General features: G+C 39.6%; 1 protein-coding gene across 1 annotated transcript in view; it reads right to left on the bottom strand.

The window, feature by feature from the left end:
• Pgap1 (post-GPI attachment to proteins inositol deacylase 1) overlaps window positions 1-21,970 on the bottom strand; it is a 69,340-nt gene that overhangs the window by 25,155 nt on the left and 22,215 nt on the right. Inside the window, exons 6-17 of the mRNA XM_059278223.1 lie at window positions 21,491-21,543; window positions 20,075-20,141; window positions 18,833-18,938; window positions 17,625-17,680; window positions 16,040-16,123; window positions 10,912-10,958; window positions 9,780-9,831; window positions 5,822-5,899; window positions 2,625-2,700; window positions 1,223-1,296; window positions 1,074-1,125; window positions 370-436 (exon numbers count right to left, since the gene is read on the bottom strand). Of these exons, the coding sequence (XP_059134206.1) occupies window positions 370-436; window positions 1,074-1,125; window positions 1,223-1,296; window positions 2,625-2,700; window positions 5,822-5,899; window positions 9,780-9,831; window positions 10,912-10,958; window positions 16,040-16,123; window positions 17,625-17,680; window positions 18,833-18,938; window positions 20,075-20,141; window positions 21,491-21,543 (812 nt within the window). The remainder of the gene's footprint in view (window positions 1-369; window positions 437-1,073; window positions 1,126-1,222; window positions 1,297-2,624; window positions 2,701-5,821; window positions 5,900-9,779; window positions 9,832-10,911; window positions 10,959-16,039; window positions 16,124-17,624; window positions 17,681-18,832; window positions 18,939-20,074; window positions 20,142-21,490; window positions 21,544-21,970) is intronic.

Here is a 21,970-nt window from a genome sequence, read left to right as displayed (position 1 = left end):
TCAGATATGAAATGCTGGAAAACAGCCACGGCTGAGTCAATTCTCAGCACCATCTAACGAAATGATGTAGAGGAAGGTAAAGGACACATTGTCATCACGAGGGGGACACTTCCACTCACGGCAGTTATTTGGCTGCTCCCTCTAGCACGTGGGGAATGGCGGAGATAAGGGTAAGATGTTAGGGCAAGACGTGAGTGCTCTGTTCTTTAAGTCGATTACTGTACATCTACCTCAAGTGGTGGGCGTGACATTAAAGGGTGCGTACACTGTGCTAAGAGGAACTCTAATAATGCACATGGCTGAAATGAACTAAGCACGGAGTCTACTTGAGAACCCCAAAGTTTAAAGTCAGTTCTCTCTTATACTCACTGTGCAATGGTGAGGGAGTCTTCGTAAGACCAGGGGATGTGAAGTTTGTAGATACTAGTTATCTCTTCTGTTAAGAAACAAAGGAGAGAAGCATTACTCTGCGTGTTATCTTAACTTGTACACGAGCTAGAAGACTACTAACTAACATATAAACTACCCATTTTAGAAAAAGATCAGTGTGGGTCATAGCACATAAAAAAGATTATTGAATATTAGGCTCATAAAAGACACTATGGTATATTAGTAGTACTAAGAAATCTAATACAAAATTAAACAGCTAAACTCGAATTGCTACTGTAAGAAGACAAAGATCTACAGTACTTTAACCTTTTTTAAATTTATGATTACTATTACACTGTGTATAATGCTTGCATGTGAGTACACGTGGGTGCGTGGAGGTCAGAGAGACTTAATAGAGTCATTCACTTCTTCCACCTTTGTGGGTTCTGGGAATTGAGATCCAGTCTTTATCTGCTGATCCAGCTCACCCATCCCAAAATATACAGTACTTTTGAACACAGAAATATGGTTTACTATTAAGAGAAAAATCTACGCTAAATCCCTTGAAAACAGAAATATTGATCACATATTTAATTTTACTCCATATAAAATACAGGAAAGAAAAGAGATGCAGTAAGAAACATTCTAGAAACATCAAAGCAACTTGCTGGTGGTTCTTCAGATGTCACACTGTACACACTCACCTTTGCCTCCAGAGCACTTGCTTACCACGTTGACTTTAAACGCTTGGTATATCTGATAAAGTTTGACAAAGACAAAAACCCAAAGTTGACTTGTTTAATGAAACAGCAAAGGAAGATGCAATTCCTCCTGTTCTACTCATGAGAATTACCTGCCCAAAGTTCAGAAGCTCTACATTGTAGTACAGGCCACTCATATTTAGTATCACCTTCCTTGAAGATAATCCTGTTGAATTAAAAGGACTGTATTATCCAGAAACCAGAGAATTTAAAAAAAAAAAAACGAGCTGATTGCTTAAACATCATTTAAAATTAATAACAGAATTTTGAGATTAGGAGAAAATCTGTTGACGTGGTAGCATGTTAGCAGGGGTGATGAGCTTAAGGCCAGGCGAGGCTGCGTGCTGAATTTGGAGCCTCAGGACTACCAGGACGACCATCTAAGTCAGGTTTTCACTGCTGATATGTAGGAAGCAACGGCTAAAAATCAAATTCTCGTGCAGAAAATGCTGAATGAAACAGTACTTATAATGACTTTCTGATACTGAAGAGATTTTTTTAAAGTCAAGTACTTATCTCCAATTTTAGGAAGATTTGCTGTCTAGAGCATGCTTTTTAAATGATACAGGTAATTCAGAGTCATTACTTTTGGATTTTCCTGAGCATTTTGTACCCCAAAAACAGGGAGCCAGGAGGGGTCCCATGAATAAAATATCCACACTAAGCAAGCACTCCACCACGGAGCTAGGTCCGCACCCCAAATACACATTCACTAATCCATACCGTCTTTAAAAATAAATGAATAAATAAGACAGATGAGGCAACTCCATCTCAGACAGGATTTCAATAAATGGAGACTGCAGGAGTCCTTACTTGCTAAAGAATAAGTGGCCCATGGTATGCTAAAATTAATGAGTTGCACATTTTTTCAAATTATTTCCTCCAAGATACTTATTAATGGTAAAGGGAAAATAGTAACTGCATAGTAGAGGTGTCTGCCAGGTACCACCGTAATTAACCAAAGGTCAAAATTAACACCACAGTAAGGAGGTTCATTAACATCACGCTCTCTGACACATGAGGAAGGCGCATGAGCTCTGTGGTGTTGTTGGCAAAATTATGTAAGCTCAACCTGAAAATGCCACAGCATTAAACATATCCAAATGAAGGGACGCTCTACAAGTAACTGAGTACCCTTGATATGTTTCCACGTGATGGAGGCCACGGGAAGACTGAGATGAACTTCAGGAAACCCTGGAGGAACTTAAATGCGGAAAACTTATGGCTACAGTTCCAGCCTCCATGCCTTTGCATGGCCATTATGTTCTCTGATTATACACTTTGTTTTATCAGTTGCCTTGGTCATGACGTCTAATCACAGCAACAGAAAAGTAACTAAGCAACATCCCACTAGAGTTCACTTCTCAGGAGCTGACTGCGGGCCCAGTATTTGGTGAGTATCAAACCACTGAACCTGAACATGTAGTTTCCTAAGAACTGTACTTGAAACATACGAGTATTTAATATTCATGACTGGCAAGATAAAATACTTACCAAAGGAAAAAAGATGAGTCACAGGAAGCTGTAAGGATCTTGTTTCTTTTTTAAAGAACTCACAATCTACGACAAACTGAGATATGACATTGATTTATTAGAAAATATAGAATTCAACTTAGTAAAAATCTTAATGTTTGTGTGGAAAGCAAACTTCGGCTCTGGAGGAAGCAGCACTGATTATACAGTAGCTCTGACAAGAATTCCTGAAGCAGGAGCTATGCTGAGAGGACTGGGTAAGCAATTTCTTATCAAATACACTAAATTATCTGAAGGTCATGTATATAACAAATTCATTGCAAAGTTTTACTAAAACATAATAAAATGCCTTTCAGAGGAAGAGTATTAAAGGGTAGATCAAAGCACTGAGATGCAAAGATAATTGAAGATTAATTAAGGATTTAGATAATATGTCTCTGAGTATTTTCCTAGTCAGAAGGGAAATGTAACTTTGTTACTTACGATTTTTTTTTATTAAATCCTGTAATTTTTAAGTATCTATAGTTTAATCAGGCTTCAAAAGGCATTCGTAGGCACTCATCTATAGCTAATGCTGTTTATATGAGAATATTACAGATCAGCCAGCTACTGCAGAAAATGGAAAAAATGAATTCTCACTTATGAAAACGTGGGCTTTTCACAAAAGGAAACCTAGACTATGCATGCCACTACAAGTTTTATTTTGACAACATTTCTTTTTTTAATAACATTTCTAGACATGTTTAGGAAACTCTGTTTCGGCTATCTGCAGAAGGAGCAGTTTCTGGAAAGGCACAGAGACATAAATAACCACATCAGCACAGAATTATTCCATCACCTCACCAGTAGGAGGTGATGGAAAAATGAATGTAATCCTCACAACAGTTAGAAGATAGTTTGATGTCTTGAGAGAACGGAAGCCACCAGAGTCCACCCTGGGCTTTTGTGACAACTCCACCTTAGGTATCTCAGCCATGCTATTCCTTTGCCCACACATGGACTGTCAGTTGTTCTTGACACTGGACAACAGGTGTGGGAGACTCCATTAGACCTGTCCACATGGGCGGCGCACAGAAAGAAAAACACTAAGTGCTCTCCTTTCAATCCTTCTCTCAAGCCAACAAGAACTCCTTCCACTTCAGAAAAGAGCTACTCAAAGACTAGAAATCATTTATTGAACAGGATTATTCATATTGTTACAAAGCGCTTTTGGGTGAATCACGAGATAGGGAAGCAGTTTTTAAAAGCAATCTCAGTCATTCTATCTAAGGGTATTTAAAAAACTAGAATTTTTTTTATCATTATAAAATTTGGTTGTGCTCTTAGCTTTGTATGATGAAACAAACCCTTAACCAAGAAAGGCGGAACCCAAAGGTCTCTCTCTAAAATATCTGAAGTCAGCCAGCATCTGGGCTTGTTTGTTTTTGATCCAGGGGGAAAATGCAGCTCGTTCCACACTATAGTTCCCAAATCTTAAAGCTATCCATTTACTCCACTTTTTGTGGGCAGAACGATCTAAATTCTCTTTCCAGTGAGTGAGCGAGAATCAGCAGAGAGAGCAGTGTTACTTTCCAGAGAGGACTAAGACGGATTACGCATTCATTAGTCTGCTACAACTATCTATTTACAGAAGGGCTCATTGATCTCCTGGTATAACCAGAAAAGGCCTTTACAAGTTTGGGAAAGATGTTAGATTCATTCAAAACCAACTCACCTGACAGGAAAACCCTTAAAGAGGGCGTTTAGTACTGAACATGCTGAATTACCTCTCACTTGAGCTAAGCAAAACAAAACAATGAACCCAGCTCACAGGTACTGTGAGACTCAGTCTTCAGGACGACTCGCAGTTACGCCCCTTATCCTTTCCCTACTTTCTTCTAAATTTTCCTAATTATTTTCATCACAAATCTCATCCACTTTCTCATTCAATGAACTGTGCGTTTTTGTTGATGTGTTTAATGTGGCAGTCACTGCAGAGCAGAGGTGCAAAGTATGGGGAACAGTGTATCGGGCTGTTAACCTCAGAGTTCCCAGTGTGCTGCTGACAATCGAGATACTAGCAAATAATTTAGAACGTAGTGTAATATGAATATTCCCCACAGCGTCACCAACAGTATCGCGTGGATGGCTGGGGAGTGTGGGAAAGCGGGAAAGGAGCCTGGCTTGGGCTGGACCTCGAAGGGTCCGTCTGCTGGTCTACAAGCAGAATGGAGAGTGGGGCTCCTCCCCTCTACACTTTCTTCCCTGTGACGCTCTCAAAGCCCCCCACCTTTTATTCCCACCTCCACCCCACGACTACAGCCCCTCAAAACCCTTGCCGCGGTGGTCAATCCTCCTGCTGCAGCACCCTCCACCACAAACAGATGAGGCCAGCGCTGCAGTCGGTGAGCGCTCTAACGGCTTCCTATTGCCTCTGTCCACGGCTTCAGTAGGGGATTCCACAGCACCGCCCAGAATAGTGTTCCGGCGTTTCTGTCCACTGTTACGCTATCTTTCAAAAGGCTGGCCTTTCCAAATTATTTACTTCTTCACTCATTTCCACACCATGCTTTCTCATGGTGTTTTGTTTTGTTTTGACTTCTGTGTTAAAGAACTGTTGATGACAGTTTTTATAGCCATGCTGCTACTGAGTTTCTGGAATGCGTACAGTACAAAGAGACTGAAATTTGGATTTTTATTTAAATTAATTTAAATGTAAATAGCCACACATGGTAGTAACTTGGGGCTTGACAGAAACGATCTAGGATATTCTCCTTACAGCCGTTCATCATCACCTCCCACAAAGCCATTCTGAATCCCTCAGTGATATTACTGTGGTTTGCACTTTGCATGGGCTTGTTATACTGACTTGTATTCTATGCATTTAAAAAATCTGCATTTTCTCATTATCTGACATTGCTCTTTTTCCTCCTTACAGAAGAGGATGACAAATCAAGGAGATCCTTTCTGTATGTCCTATTAATTCCCGATACCTTGTACATAAAATGGTACCCAGCAAGTTTGGAAAGACTGACACACTGAAGCCAGTTTGGCACAAAAGGATCTGTATTTACTCTGCGTAGTTCAAGGGGAGTGGATATCCTAACGACGTGACGTCAGGTGGATCACCACACTGGCCCTCGTTTTAGATAACCCTGAACCTATTCAGAAATCATCAGAAAGCGGTTTCCCACGAGCATCCTCCGTGCACTCCAGAAAGACCTTAGCCTATCTGTTACCTTACTTCCATGGACAGACGGTACGTAGACCACAACATGCGACAGAGACGGATAGTCCTGCAGTCGTAACGTCAGGGACTGAAAGTCAAGGCAGAGGTACAGAGTCACTGTTATTCCCGAGGCGAAGATGAATGCATGGCAAAGAAAAATCACAGAAACTTATTCCTCAGTGAGTAACTTTAAAAATCATCTCTTAAGTCACTCACTTAACAGGCACGAGGCCCTGAATTTAACTTTCGGCATCTCCTCACACCCCCACACAAACACACACAAATCAAATTTACATCTACATTTACACTCTCAGATCAATAATCCTACAAAAAGACAAATTTATGATAACTACTGTTAAACATAAACCACCTAAAATATTCCTTGAAATATCTCTTCAGATTAAAAAAAATGATGTTTAACATTAACGTTAATGATTTTTAATTTTATAATAGTTAACTTTATAATTATTTCCAAATGTGGTGTGTTTCTTTTGTACTTCAGCTATCTGTTACAGAGAGCATTATGGTAGTATTTCTACATTTACGGCAGTCAATGACAAAGAACACTCCAAAGTTGCTAAATGTGATGGAAAAGTTACAACTTAGTCTCCAAGGATTCTGACTTAGCAAAAGTAGCAAAGAGTCACTGGCTAATATACAAACACCATCCAATAACATTTATTTAGTATATGACAAAACACATAATGATACATTCCATCAAATGAACAACTATAATTTGTTCTACTACATAAAAATTAAAACCAGACTGTATATCTATATTTGGGGAATGGACTGGTTGGAGACTAGCCTTTTCAATCATTTACCAAGATTCCAAACACAGTTTTCAACCCAGTTTTATGTCTGGAAGTAGATGTAGAACTGGAATGAATATAATATGTGGGAAACATTAAGTTTCCACAGACATTTGTTTTCTTCTCTCTCTTACAGAAACACCAGTGTGGGGAAGTAGGACACAGGCCACTTCCCTAAAAACCTGAGAAACTGACCAGCCTGACCAGAAGCCTAGCTAAGCCACAAACTCCAGCGTCCTAACGGAAACTAAAGGCACACAAAGGGGCCACACAAACTATAGGCAGCTGGGAAGAGAGCCTGAAAGATAAACCAGTCAGGAAGAACGGACCTGTTCTGTGGAGCAATCAGCTCTAACAGCTACTGAACACGGATTCTCAGTAACGGCAGGTTAGAATTCGTAACATTTTACTGGAGGACTCCACCCATTTATTAAAGTCCAGTCAGCAGAGGTGCCTCAGAGTGATGATTTTAATGACATTACCTCTGTTCAGATGACATTAATATGCATAAAACCTACGAAGTATCTTCACTTAATCTTTTCATCACATTTCTTTATTTGTACACCTCTGTTGTGGAGAAAGGGCAACTTCGAAATTACTGCCTGGTTTGAATACGTTGCGCTGTCCTAATTAAGGAAATGAAAGCTACATTTGACAGTGATCCTTGGGACTGCAACACTGGTCACATGGAGGAAACTAAGCAAACAGTGTGAGTCTGAGACCTTCAGGACATTTTTATTCAGGAAAAAACTTAAGAGGAATCTTTAAGATCTTTGTTAAGTCTCAACAAGCATTGTTTTTTCCTTTAAACAAGTACCCTTGCCTTCATGAAGGCCTATGCTAGCTTATTTACTTATTATTAACTTTTGGAAACACACGAGGCTGGCCTTGAGCTTACCATGTAGCACACAGGGCATGAGCCACCATACTTTGCTTTATTCCCTTATTTTTATGGTTTAAAAGAAAACTGTGGCCGGGCAGTGGTGGCGCATGCCTTTATTCCCAGCACTCGGGAGGCAGAGCCAGGCGGATCTCTTTGAGTTTGAGGCCAGCCTGGGCTACAGAGTGAGATCCAAGAAAGGTGCAAAGCTACACAGAGAAATCCTGTCTCAAAAAACCAAAAAAAAAAAAAAAAAAAAAAAAAAAAAAAAAAAAGAAAGGGAAAAAAAAAAAAGAAAACTGTAAAACCTAAAAATCACTAATACATTATATAAAATTTGTTAGTATAATGAGAAAGCTTGTTTGTGTTTAATATTATCTTAAACTTAAAAGACCTAGACTGAAGAATGCTGTAATCTTCTCTTCCAGAAATCACTATTAAAAAGTAGACAGCTAGAGGCAGCTGGATCTCTGAGTTCGAGACCAGCCTGGTCTACAGAGTGAGTTCTAGGATAGCCAGATACACAGAGCAGACAGCCAGAACAGCTTGTTTTCTGGCTATCCAGACATCTGATTCCTAAATTAAGAACAAATATGGGCTTACCGTTGGGTAAACACATTTTTCAGTCTTTGTAGATTTATGAAAAAACAGTATTTACTTGTGAAATTTCCATGTTTTGAGAACCGTTCTCATGATACAAAGCAAGTCCTCACTATGCTGCCCGGCTGCTGGGAATGCTTGGCTGTCTTCCTTGCCTCCGCTTCCTAAGCACTGGCTTACAGGCGTGCGCCACACCCGGCTAGGAAATGCATTTGAAGAGCAGGGGCGGGGTATGTTTTATAAGGCCTTTAGTCACTCATTCCTCCTGGAAATTATAAAATAGATAGAATTCCCAAGCTGGAAACTGAAGGGAATACTCATTGCATCTCAAGAGGCTGAGATACAGTTCTACAATCAAATCAATCCTGAGACCTGTTGGTTTGGCTTTTGCCTGGAAGATTAGGAAAGACTCAGAGATGGATTTTTTTTTAAGATGCTATTGAGTAAAATTGCTTCTTTATACATTTGTTTTACAAACACAAATCATATTCGTATTCCAAACAGCGACCAAAGCAAAAAATAAACAAACAGAACAAAACAAAAACCAACCGGAGTTGTTATGTGACTATTCCCCTGACATGATGCTTCTTTTAAAGTTGCTTTCTGACAGTACAATGAACACTGAGTTAATTGTTTATACACATTAGCATTCCGGCCACTCAGGCGACTGAGGCAGGAGGAGCGTGGGTTCAAAGCCCACTTGGGCTATGAAGAATTCAGGGGCAGCATGCACACTTAGTGCGGCCCCTCCCCCACCTCAGAAATAAAAAGCAAGAGGCCGAGGACGTGACCCAGTGATGGAGAGGATGTGACTGGAGGGCAGGCCCCAGTACTGCTCCCTCAATAAAGAAATCAGTATCAGTGAGAAAAAAATAACTCAACTGGTATCAATGGGAGAGGACTGGGGCTGGATGTCTTCCGTTTCACAACTGAGTTCACTAGAAAAGTATGTTTTATTTTAAGGGATGGATTTACTTGGAAACTGAAACCACCAAACCCAGATGAGGCTGTAAATTATAATAAACACAATTTGGAAATCAGAACAGATATTTTCATCACATTACAGACTTGTTTTGTGTTTTCCATAATAGATTTTGAGACTATACAAATTAGTCATTTTGTTTTTTTTTTGTTTGTTTTGTTTTTTAAAAAGACTTGTGAACTTACCGGAGTCACTTAAAGAAATCACTGACAATTATTAAGTAATTCCATGTTGTGATTTACCACCCTGGAGAACTAGATACAAGAGTTTCCCAATTGCTTAACTACAATGTGATGTAATCTAGAAAATCACTCAGCATCTCTTTGAAATACTTACTACCCACTGCAAGATCCTTCCTCCCAAACTGAATTCTCAACAGAATACATTAACCAGTTTATAGTTTAAGAACAAACCATTTATGCATATTCCACCCCGTCCTCCCACCAAAAAAAAAAAAGAATTTAAAAATTCTCCCTGGCTTCTTTAGTAAATGATGCTGCAACAGATTCAGCAAGTTGTCAACTTACAGTTTTTAATCTCTGAAAATAAACAAAACACAGCTAATCGTTTGCTACTCCTCATCAAATATATTTCCAAAGAAAAGACTCCTGAGACTTTTAAAAAGAGCACATTCTAAAATGTCTACCAGCTGAATTATTTTACCTAAATATACAATTCTAAAGCTATCATTTACCTTAATTGTTGGCAGCAGCTCAGCTTTCCATGATAAATCAACCCCTTGCCGGCTTTGAAATAAATATGAAGGTATAATTAGAGGACAAATGTTCAAGCATTATAATTTACAAAGAAACTTCGGAGTAAATAGAAAAACCATCTGCAGCCCTGGAGGATAGAGACTGTATAGCTGTGATGTATGTAGTCTATAGAAAAACTGGATAGACTGTATAGTTGTGACATATGTAGTCTATACAGAAAAACCATCTGCAGCCCTGGAGGGGAGAGACTGTATAGCTGTGATGTATGTAGTCTATAGAAAAATTGGAGAGACTGTATAGTTGTGACATATGTAGTCTATAGAAAAACTGGAGAGACTGTATAGTTGTGACATATATAAGTCCATAAAAATCCCTTAGGGGGAAAAAACTATTAGTTTTTCCTAACAATCGATTAGTTAAATGTCTAAAAAAAATTTCGAGTTATAAATCTCCTTTGATTTTCATTTACAACATCAGGACCAGTGAGGTGAGTCAGTGGGAAAAGCTCCTGCAGTGCAGACTTGACAGCCTGAACCCAGAATAAAAGAGGAGACCCAGCTCCCAAAGCTGTCCTCTGAACTTTATACATGCACACATGCACACACACACACGGATGCATGCGCACGCACACGCACATTTGCACACATGCAGCACATATACACATAAAGCACAAACACGCACACATGCATGTACATACATGGGCATGTATAACATACACACAGAGTGATCAAAATTTAAAATATAAAAATTACAATTTGATACAGCAAGTAAAACAAACATATGAGCATACAAAGCTCTTCTGGCCATGTGCTGTGGTTCACATCTATAATCTCAGCACTGGGGAAGCTGATTCGGGAGAATAACAGTGAGTTTCAGGCCATCCAGAGCTACACAGTAAGTTCCAGGACAGCCTGGGCCACAGAATGGGACCTTACTCAAAAACCAAAGAGAAAAAAAAACATGTGTGTGTGTGTGTGTCCGTATGTGTGCATAAATGCATGCATATATATATACACATATATATACACATATACATATATACATACACCTATTCTGAATTTTTAACTTCTAAGCATTGTTCACGGTAAGCAAGTGGTTCAAACAACTTACCACATAGATGTGCTGTTTATGCAGCCAAAAATCCAACTATTTGTATCCTGTTGGTTAATAACAGAAAACAATATAAAACAAACATCTCCAATACTTTCCTTTTATGTCATTGATAGATATGATATATGGAAACATTGATAGTTAGGATCAAGGAAAACAAAGTGGTAGTTTGTGACTAAGAAACATCCAATATGTTCTTAAAAGACACACAGGTCAAGGGCAGGCCCTGAGTAAACTACTAACCAGATGAACAGTTGACCCACAGAGCAGCATGAGAGTGACCTCAGGGCATTTGTACAGCCCATGACCTAAGTATTTCTAACTGCTGCCCCCAAACTTCCAGCCTCACAATGTCCATGTGAGTTACATATAATGACCTGCCTTCTAACCAAAGTAAGTATGAACTAGAGAGACTTTTCTAGAAACAAACACTTACAATCAGAAGTTAAAAACAAATACCTTCAAATTTAAAAGTTAGCCTGTACACATCTTTTTACGTTATTATCCACATTCTCGTCTGACTACCAGGACATAACGTCTGTATCACCAGGCATGTGTTTAGTCTGAAACCCAACTGCAAAGGCTGGACCCTGAAGGTAGCTACTACCTCATCAGCACAGAATTAGATGCCATAAAATGGACCGCATTGCTTTCTTTCTTTCTTTCTTTTCTTTTCTTTCTTTTCTTTCTTTCCTTTCTTTCTTTTCTTTCTTTTCTTTCTTTTCTTTTCTTTTCTTTCTTTTCTTTTCTTTCCTTCTTTTCTTTCTTTTCTTTTTTTCTTTTTTTCCTTCCTTCCTTCCTTCCTTCCTTTCTTTTTAAGCAAAGGATCCTACATTTAGCTTTGGCTGTTTAAAAGCACTACCACCTGAGATTTTTACTCCAGCTGTCATGGAAGCCAAAGTGATATCCAGGATCTGATGCTACTGAAATCCCACCAGAGTGCAGGATGACGTGGGGCACTGTCGAGGCAACTCTTTAAGCTGCCTTAGAATCGCAGATAAAGCAACGACGAGATCAATCCTTTCATGGAACCGATGTCGATAAAGTCCATTCTGAGGCCAAGAAGTTACGGTCTCAGAGAAAATGATGAGTCGGGCATGCAGTCTCTGATCTCATCAATAAATAAATACAAGATGATTTTTTTTTTTTTTAAGAATAAGGGAAAATAACAATTAAGTATTTCTCTCCTCTCTCTGTAGGCAAAAAGCTTCTGTGGTTCCAGTTCCTCAGAATGAGACACTCTGAAGCAGGAGGACAGGCCAGAGCTGCAGGTTAGCGTGGTTATTCACAGACACTCACAAATCCCAGCACTTAGAAGTCAGGAATAAATGAAGTCAGAAAGGCAGAATGCTCGTGATTGTTTAAATTGTGTGCTGGTTACAAAATAATTCATTATCATATTTTTCCTTTCTTTTATATAGGTTTACAAGTTCTACAATAAAAATTGAAAAAAAATTAAATCGCGTATTACCTTATGGTAATTAATACTACTCAACTGACTTAGTTCCTTTTCTCCTGCTGTGACAGAGCACCATGACCAAAGCAACTTATAGAAGACAGCATTTAATTTGGGGCTCAACAGTTCCAGAGGGTTGGAGTCCATGGCCATTATGGAGGGGACCACGGCAACAAGCGGGCAGGCGTGATGCTGGAGCAGTAGCTAAGAGCTCACATCTCCATCTACAAGCCCAGGCAGGGAGTGCCAACCAGGAATGGCATGGGCTTTTTTTTTTTTTTTTGAATATTTATTTATTTATTATGTACACACAAGAGGGTGCCAGATCTCATTACAGATGGTTGTGAGCCACCATGTGGGTGCTAGGAATTGAACTCAGGACCTCTGGAAGAACAGTCAGTGCTCTTAACCTCTGAGCCATCTCTCCAGCCCCAGCATGGGCTTTTAAAAACTCCAAGTGTGGAGGAGAGTTCCCCTAGCTCCACATCCTCTCCAACATAAGCTGTCTTCAGTGTTTTTGATCATAGCCATTCTGACAGGTGTAAGGTGGTATCTCAGAGTTGTTTTGATTTGCATTTCCCTGATGATTAGGGATGTTGAGCAATTCCTTAAATGTCTTTCAGCCATTTGAGTTTCCTCTGTTGAGAATTCTCTGTTTAGTTCTATAGCCCATTTCTTAATTGGACTGTTGGGCATTTTGCTGTCTAATTTCTTGAGTTCCTTATACAAAGTGCTAGAGAGGCCCACAGAAATCCACAAAGATACCCTCACAACAGACTGCTGGCAATGGTCGAGAGACAGCCCAAACTGACCTACTCTGGTGATGGGATGGCCAAACACCCTAATTGTTGTGCTAGAAACCCCATCCAACTACTGAGGGATCTGGATGCAGAGATCCATGGCTAGGCCCCGGGTGGAGCTCTGGGAGTCCAATTAGCGAGAAAGAGGAGGGTTTATATGAGAGAGAATTGTTGAGACCAAGGTTGGATAAAGCACAGGGACAAATAGCCAAACGAATGGAAACACATGAACTATGAACCAATGGCTGAGGGGTCCCCAGCTGGATCAGGCCCTCTGAATGGGTGAGACAGTTGATTGGCTTGATCTGTTTGGGAGGCATCCAGGCAGTGGGACTGGGTCCTGTGCTCATTCCATGAGTTGGCTGTTTGAAACCTGGGGCCTATGCAGGGTTGCTTGGCTCGGCCTGGGAGGAGGGGACTGGACCTGCCTGGACTGAGTCCACCAGGTTGATCTCAGTCCATGGGGGAGGCTTTGCCCTGGAGGAGATGGGAATGGAGGGTAGGCTGGGGGGAAGGTGAGGGGGGCGGGAGCGGGGAGAACAAGGGAATCTGTGGCTGATATATAGAACTGAACTGTATTGCAAAATAAAAAAAAATAAACAAACCTCCAAGTGTACCCTATGACCTATCTCTTCCAACAAGGCCACACCTCCTAATCCTCCCCAAACAGTTCTACCAACTCAGGTCTAAGTATTCAAATCCATGAGCCTATGGGGGCCATTCTCATTCACACCAACATATTGAAGACATTAAATACAGAAAACAGCCCCCTAATCACTCAAATGCACGAGCTGCATTTTAACAAGCATTTTTGGTAATATAATTTTGACCTCCTGCTATGGTTTGAGTATGAACCGTCCCCATAGGACTTTTGAACACTGTGGAATCTTCAGGAGGTGAGGCCTGGTTGGGAGAAGCGGGATGCTGTGGGGCGGGCGCTGGGAGCTACAGTCCAGTTGAAATTCTGCCCCCAGGTCTGCTGCCTAACTTGCTGAGATGGGCAGGGTCTCAGCTGCACTTTCTGCTGCCATGAACCGCCTCACCCTCCCTGCCATGATGGGTGGTGCCCACTTAAAATGAACTCTTCCTTAAGGTGCTTCTCTCAGGAACTCCACCACAGTGACAACGAAGGTAACGAACACGCCTCCTGGTTTGAAATGTCGCATTCCATTGATCATTCCATAATTGCAATTAATAATTACACTACATTAATAGTGGGTATGTTAAGCTATCCCTCTGAAGAAGATTCCCTCAGGAGCAACTGCCTATCCCGATTTTAGGCTGAGAGACGCTGATATCTGAGAGAGATAAAAAGCTAGCCATGCCACTAAAATGTAGTATTCTCCCGAAACATGCCCACAGTGGCTGCCTACAACCTTTCCTTTAGAACCGCCCTGAATGTGATGCATCTACTGGTAAAGTAATACACTGGATCTGAGTTCTGCACACATGTAATCTCAGCTACTCAAGAGCCTGGGTAGGATGTTGAAAGGCTAACCTGGACTACACAGCAAGACTCAGCCTCAAACAAACAATATGAATAACAAATATTAAAAGCTTAGCTGATAAAGAATTAAATTATGAAAGATGAAAATATAATGTAAAGAATCCTGAGCCCAGCATGGTGGGGCACACCATTTAATCCTAGCACTTGAGAGACAGAAACAGGTGGACCTCTAAGTTCAAGGCCAGCCTGGTCCTCACAGAGAGTTCCAGATCAGCCAGGAATACATGGTGATTCAAAAAGAATACAAAAAGAATCCTGATATATACCAAAACCAAAATTTTAGAACAGAGGAAAAAGACCTCAACAGTTTTTTTTTAAAAGGAAATTTCACAAATTTGTATACTAGTCTGGTCTATATAGGACCAAATTAGTGTATGTGTATTTAGCCAGGTATTTATTTATTTATTTTTAATTAAATAATTTATTTATTTTACACCCTGACCATGGCCTCTCCTCCCTCCCCTCAACCCACCCTTCTTCCATATTTGCTCAGAAAGGGGCCGGCCTCCCACGGGCTTCAGAAAAGCACGGCATATCAAGCTGCCATAAGACCGAGCATCTCCCTGTATTCAGGCTGGACAAGGCAATCCAGCATGAGGAATAGGTTCCCACGAGCCAGCCGAAGCACCAGGGACAGCCCGGCTCCCGATACCAGGAGTCCCACAAATAGACCAAGCTACACAACTGTCACATACATGCCGAGGGCCTAGGTCAGTCCCATGCAGGCTCCCTGGTTGTTGTCCCTCAGACTCTGTGAGTTCCCACGAGCCAGGTTTTCCTCTGATGTCCTCGAACCCTGACTCCTGCAGTCCCTTCTCCCTCCCCTCAGCAGGGCAACTGAGCTCAGCCCAATGTTTGGCCATGAGTCTCCGAATCCAGTGACTGGTGGAGGTAGGTATTTATTAAAAAGAAAAAGCCACTGCTTTGACAGTGTGAACCTGTATCATGGTCACGCTTCTGTCCTAAAGAACATCTGGTATAAAAAGCATCTGATTTTAGGATGTGATCAAATAGTAAAACAAGGTTCATTTCCTAAAACTCCACTCAGACAGCTTCGTCAGCTACACTTACTCTTTAAAAACTAACGAAAGTTCAATTCCTCATCCCGAATAGAGGGACTCTAAGGTAGAACAGGATGGAAGACTCAAATGTAGACGTTAAGAGCATAATATCAGTTATAGATTAATAACTATATTTATAAATAACTGTGCCTAATAATTCTCAATCAAAACACTGTTCCAAACAAATGTTTTCACCTGACTAAACTTAATGATCATTATAGCTAGTCTTATTAGACCAGTAGTTGAAACTAAAAGGATGAACAACAGCTTTTCACATTTACATGAGACGTGCCAACCATCTTACCAGCATGGTGCTCTGGCAGTAGATGTGAGTGTAGGTTTTCCTATGATTTGCAAGAGGAAATGTAAAATAAATCTTATCAGATTCCTAAGAAAGAGAAAAACAAAAACAATTTAACTATAATGAGTGAATAATTTCATCATTCAAAAAAATCATGGTAACAAGAATAAATTCTATATTATTGCTGTTACTAAGAACCAATCGGCTAGGAATGGAAGGTAAAGGATAAGGAGGGAAAAGATTAAAAACTCAGTAGTGGCAGAACTGTCTGGGAAGCATCAGGGTTACTGCATTCACGTGTGTAAGGATTTACCTTTGTTTACTGTTTTTGTTGTTTTGTTTTGTTATTTGAGACAGGGTTTCATTTCATAGCAATGGCTGGTCCAGGATTTGCCCTTTGGATCATGCTGGCCTTAGACTGCCGGCAATCCTCCTGCCTCTGCCTCCCAAGTGCTGGGACTAAAGGTGTGGTCTGCACCACCATGCATGGCTCTGATATTTGAACTTTTAAACCACTCTGGCTACTGAAAAACCAGGTTATGGTTTGCAGGTAACGTTTCCTAAATAAAACAATTCCTTAAGTAAATCACAAATTCAAGCAACTGAGCAGGAGAGGCAAAAACTGAGCTGAAACATTTTGTCACACTGTCCAATGAGGACATAAGAGAAACTAGAATTAAGTAGCTGGATTGCAAAGATACAGAGCCAGACTTGAAACGGCTTCAACTTGTCAGGCAAAGAACAACTTTAGGATCAATGACCTGAAGGGATGCAAACATATTTATACACATGAGTAAACAGCAGTCGCCCAGGAGGAATACTAACATTTATACACATGAGTAAACAGCAGTCGCCCAGGAGGAATGCTACTGAGCCAACTCCACTCTAACGGCCAGTACATACACGGAAAAATCCAAAAGTCAAGCATTTGTTATTCTTTCCTTTGGGATTTGTCTTACTTTTGACAAATTTAGTAGATAAGGGGAAATTTTTCTGTGCAGTATCCTAATCAATATATAAAAGAGAACTAGAATATCTTCATTTTTGTATCCTCCTACATTAATTAATTCAGACCTTCCCTACCAACTGTTCATATCTCGGGAAGAGAGCCTAGGAAAAGCAAAACAAACAAAAAAACAAACAAACAAACAAAAACCCTAATAAAAAATTGAATCTATGAGGCATTTAGATCCAATTACTAAATCTTGGGAGGAGCTACCAAGGAATCTACTGAACAGCCACAGAAATGCAATCAGCAAAATCAAACCAGTATGAGATTCCATAATAAAAACTGACTGATACTTTGTCAATAAATTTCAAAGAAAATAAAAGAAAGAAAAATATACTGAAGAGGAATATTAGACATATCAAACAATAGTGATGTATGGTCTCATTTGGATCCTTGACTGGATACATTGAGAAACAAAGAAAAAGGGTCCAAGTTTATGATAAAATAGGGAAGTTGAACAGATTCAATATTTATTATTAAATCATGGGAAAACTATGTGATTTGTTTTTAAAACTTCTTAACTTGTAAAGCTAAATATGAGAATAAATTTGGACAAAAATACACTGATAGAATACTTACATTATAAGCCACATAGGACCATCTGGACACTTTTACTGGAACCCACATAGATGTCCCTTAATGTGAAGGAAATTAATTTATTTGTCTTGTTTCCATATAAAAATTTTTCTTTCTTTTCTGAACTCTGATAAATACTTAATAACAATCACAAACAAGTGGTTGCCTGAACATCAGCTACTTTAAAAGATCAAACCCAGAAGCACGCTCTTTGTGCTTAACATCAACAGTGTTCCTATCAGGTGAAGAATTATACATCCACTCAGAGTCTTTAGCTTAATGGAATTCCCAAGAGAGGGAAATGAGTACTACTTCCCCCCGCAAGCAAAACATTTAAATGAGTCCAACAGGATATGCTTACAAGCAAATTTATCAAGCAAATGATATGCTAGTAACTCAAAAGGAGGCTGAGGAATAAACAACACTGAGAAACCAAGATGTAATAAATAATACAGTGTGGTGATATTTTATCTGTGCTCTAACAAATAAAGCTTGCCTGAGGATCAGAGGATAAAACCAGCCACTATTTTAAACATAGAGATCAGGCAGTGGTAGCACACACTTTTAATCTTAGCATTCCGGGAGGCAGAGATTCATCTGGATCTCTGTGAGTTCAAGGCCACACCGAGAACAAAGCCAGGTGTGGTGGCACACGTCTTTAATCCCAGCACTAGTTAACCATAGAGGTCTGGAGGTCTGTACAGACTGACAGGAAGTAAAAGAGCTGGACGGAGAGAGGAATTAAGATGGCAGGGCACAGAAAGGTATATAAGGTGTGTGTATAGGATTTCCTAGCGGTAATGTGGCTGGCTTGTTCTGTTCCTCTGATCTTTCAGCTTTCACCCCAATATCTGGCTCTGGGTTTTGTTTTGTTTTTATTAATAAGACTTTTAAAGATTCATGTTACAATACAGCTCTTACTTTTGGTGACTACCAGGAAAAACAAGGGCATGCAACTCTAAAACCTTTCTATTTATCAAGTTATTTCCAGCACGAACTTTGATCAGTATCTTACAATTTGCTTTTCTACTTTTCCCTTTCAAACCAAGAACTCGTTAGCACCATGATAGGGAAATCGGTAAATAACAGGACCATAGTACTTGAAGTGTCCCAGTTTCCCACTAGTACCAAATACTAACAGCTGTGTACTAACAACACACTCATCCAACACAATAATGCAAAGTTCTTCTTTAAAGGTCACCATCACGAACCTGTTAGGTCAGAAAGTATTGATGGGTTTTCTTCAAACTGTTTAGCTGGGTGTCTTATAAAATGGTGAGTCAACACAGACAACTTCTTCTTAGGTTTTTGAGTTATCTAGAAAGAACATTAATAAAGTCTAGATCATTTACATCATGATAATTTGATAAAGCATTACTTCAAGTATAAAGAGTCAACATTTACTCTCTCTGAGCCAGGCACTGTTCTCAAACAATATATTAACTCTAATCCTCATTAAAAAATAAATAAATAAATAAATAAAAAATAAAAAAAATTAAAAAAAAAACAAAAAAAAAACAACTCTGATAGTATTTATCTACATTTTCATAAAAAAAAAAAAAACTAAGGCACAGAGAAATAAACATTTATCTAAAGTCACACAACTATTAAGATTTGGGGCTATAATGCTCTGTCGTAATGAAAAAGACCTCAAACACTGTTTTCTCCAGGAGGAGGAGGAGGAAGCCAGAGCCGAGGCGCTCAAGACCATTCCCATGGAACGGAGATACAATGCAAAATGACCAGGGCAGCTGAAGATGAGTAACCCCAGCTTGTTCTCAACTCACAGAAGAAACTGAAGCTGATTAGCACAAGGCTCTTAATCATGCTGAAATCATCCTCAGCACAGTTCATTAGCAGTCGTCAAGAAAGCGATGAAAGAGAAGCACGATGTTCTGTACAGGCTATGGTGGGTGACTCTTGTGCTCTAACTGAACTACCGGGAAACCACGGCTGAGCTGAGATCTCCTTCCGGAAACGGCTCAACCTGTGGCAGTGCCCAGCTGACTCTCCGGTGAGTGTGAGTTATTGGAGGATGGCGTACATTTGGATCTTATCCATACGCTAAAGATGACTTTAAAACACGGTTCAAGAGTACCTCATAAGATAATTATGATGCTCTCATACATTACCAAGAAAAATTATTAGTCTGTATAAATATTTCTCGTAAATTAAAAATAAGGGCTGCAGAGATAGGTATCAAACTTCTGACCCGTGCAGAGAAAGACCCGAGGGAAGATCTAAAGAACTTTGCTCTTTACTTTCACTGCTTCCTGAGTTAATGGTCTATGGATGGCATCAGAAGAACTAAAGATATTTCCATTTCAGAACTAATTCAACTTGACACAAGGTACAGGTTTCTCTTAGTATCCATGTTAAAAAGAATGAAATCTATTAGTGCTAAACAAAGCTTTCACTTTGCTAAAATAAGCTTTTAGTTTAAAAGTGCATACTTGTTTGGTATCAGCATCAATAAGATCAAAGAAAGCTCGAATTGTAGTCAACTGCAACTGTTTACACCTAAAAAATAAAGGAAGTATTACAGGTAAAATTTTCTTAAAAATATTTTTTTTTTTTACAATTTGAAATTGGTACTAATGTGGCAACATAACAAAAAAATAAAATATATGTTAGAAATTATCATTTTTTTATTTTTTTGAAAATTCCATACTTTGACCATATCTACATCTTGTTTCCTCCTCAGTTATCCCCACAACTCCCACATCGTATCTCCATCCCAACTTCATGTCCTCCTCTTAAATTCATTTTTTAACTCACTAAATCCAATTAGTCCCACGTATACATGCATGAGTGTGGGGTAACCCATAGGGGGATGGGGACTCTACCAGCTACCATACTCCCAAAGAAAAGTGACTCTCCCTCCCCCAGAAACCAGCAACGGCCAGTTTTGATTCAAATATACACAATTCTATAAGTTAATGGAGTATATTATATTCCTTTAATGCTGTGCACTAAAAATGTATTCAACAAATCCTTCTTATTAAGCATATATATCAAGGTTAGAACCTATAAAAGCAAAGTAAAGGAAATCTCTCTGGATATCTGACAGCAGAACAGCCCTTCTGCTGCCCAGGTAACGTCCAGCTACAGGCACACATAATGCCTGCCCTACATGCAGCCACCCTACATGCCTGCACTGTGTGAACCTTGAAGACTGGCTTGTACAGACAGAGGAAGGACAAAGAGAATCTGAAAGTCAGAGCACAAGGAGCTGGACCCTGGAGTCTTTGCTTTTCTTGGTCCATGTGTAATCTCTATGTTCTGCTTACATTAGGTACACATCTAACTTCTAGTTGGTTTCCACTGGACCCTGGAGTCTTTGCTTTTCCTGGTCCATGTGTAATCTCTATGTTCTGCTTACATTAGGTACATATCTAACTTCTAGTTGGTTTCCACTGGACCCTGGAGTCTTTGCTTTTCTTGGTCCATGTGTAATCTCTATGTTCTGCTTACATTAGGTATACATCTAACTTCTAGTTGGTTTCCACTGGACCCCCACAGCAGCCTTCACTGCATCAACTATACCCGAGTGCAGGGGTCGGCTGGGAGCTCGCAAAGTCTTCTCTGGGCCACATCTGACTCTGCCCAGCTACGACAAACCCTAAAATTTAGTATTTGATGCTGGCGTCATTCAGAGTGACTGAACTTGTGCTTCCGAAGTCAATGTTCCAGATTATGAAGGAAACCATGGTCCAACAAGCAAGGGCCAAGTGTTGAGCTCAAACCCCTATTAATCTTTCACTCTTGGACGTCATTATGGGTCCAATTCTATGAAAGCTAGAAAACCAATTACTGCATTAATGAGAAAGAAGAACTATGACAAATCACCAATGGAAGTTCTAACTTACCATACGATGGAGAGATGGTCTGTTGAGACCCAGGTCTTAGGCACTGCTGAGCTCTGAAAGGAGGGGGAGGAAAATGAAGTAAATCAAGTACATTTACCATTTGTTGGCTGTCTCATAAACTAATATTTAGAAACACATTAATTTCACTATATTGTATAATTCTTTAATTAAAATGATTCATTTTTATAAAAGATGGTCCTAATATATTATTCCCTGTATAATAATATAACTCCATAAATGTCATTTCTGGTTCTCAAGCTTATATTACCCTTTAAAAATTAACATATCCAAAGAGCCTATGCTGAGGTTTTAACATTTTAAAAACACAATTAAAATTTTGAGCTTAACATTCCTTTAATAAGAAATCTTATTAAATAAGAGCTCTTTCTTACCTAAAGATTTTTACTTTTACTTTTATATAAATGTAGAAGTTCCAATAGATATTTCAGGATTTTAGCTTTGACTGAACTACTACTTGGT

This window comes from Peromyscus eremicus, chromosome 13 (genome assembly GCF_949786415.1).
Source record: "Peromyscus eremicus chromosome 13, PerEre_H2_v1, whole genome shotgun sequence".
NCBI classification, from domain to species: domain Eukaryota; kingdom Metazoa; phylum Chordata; class Mammalia; order Rodentia; family Cricetidae; genus Peromyscus; species Peromyscus eremicus.
Note: the sequence above shows the minus strand (reverse complement) of the source record. Positions and strands in the feature narration are given on the sequence as shown.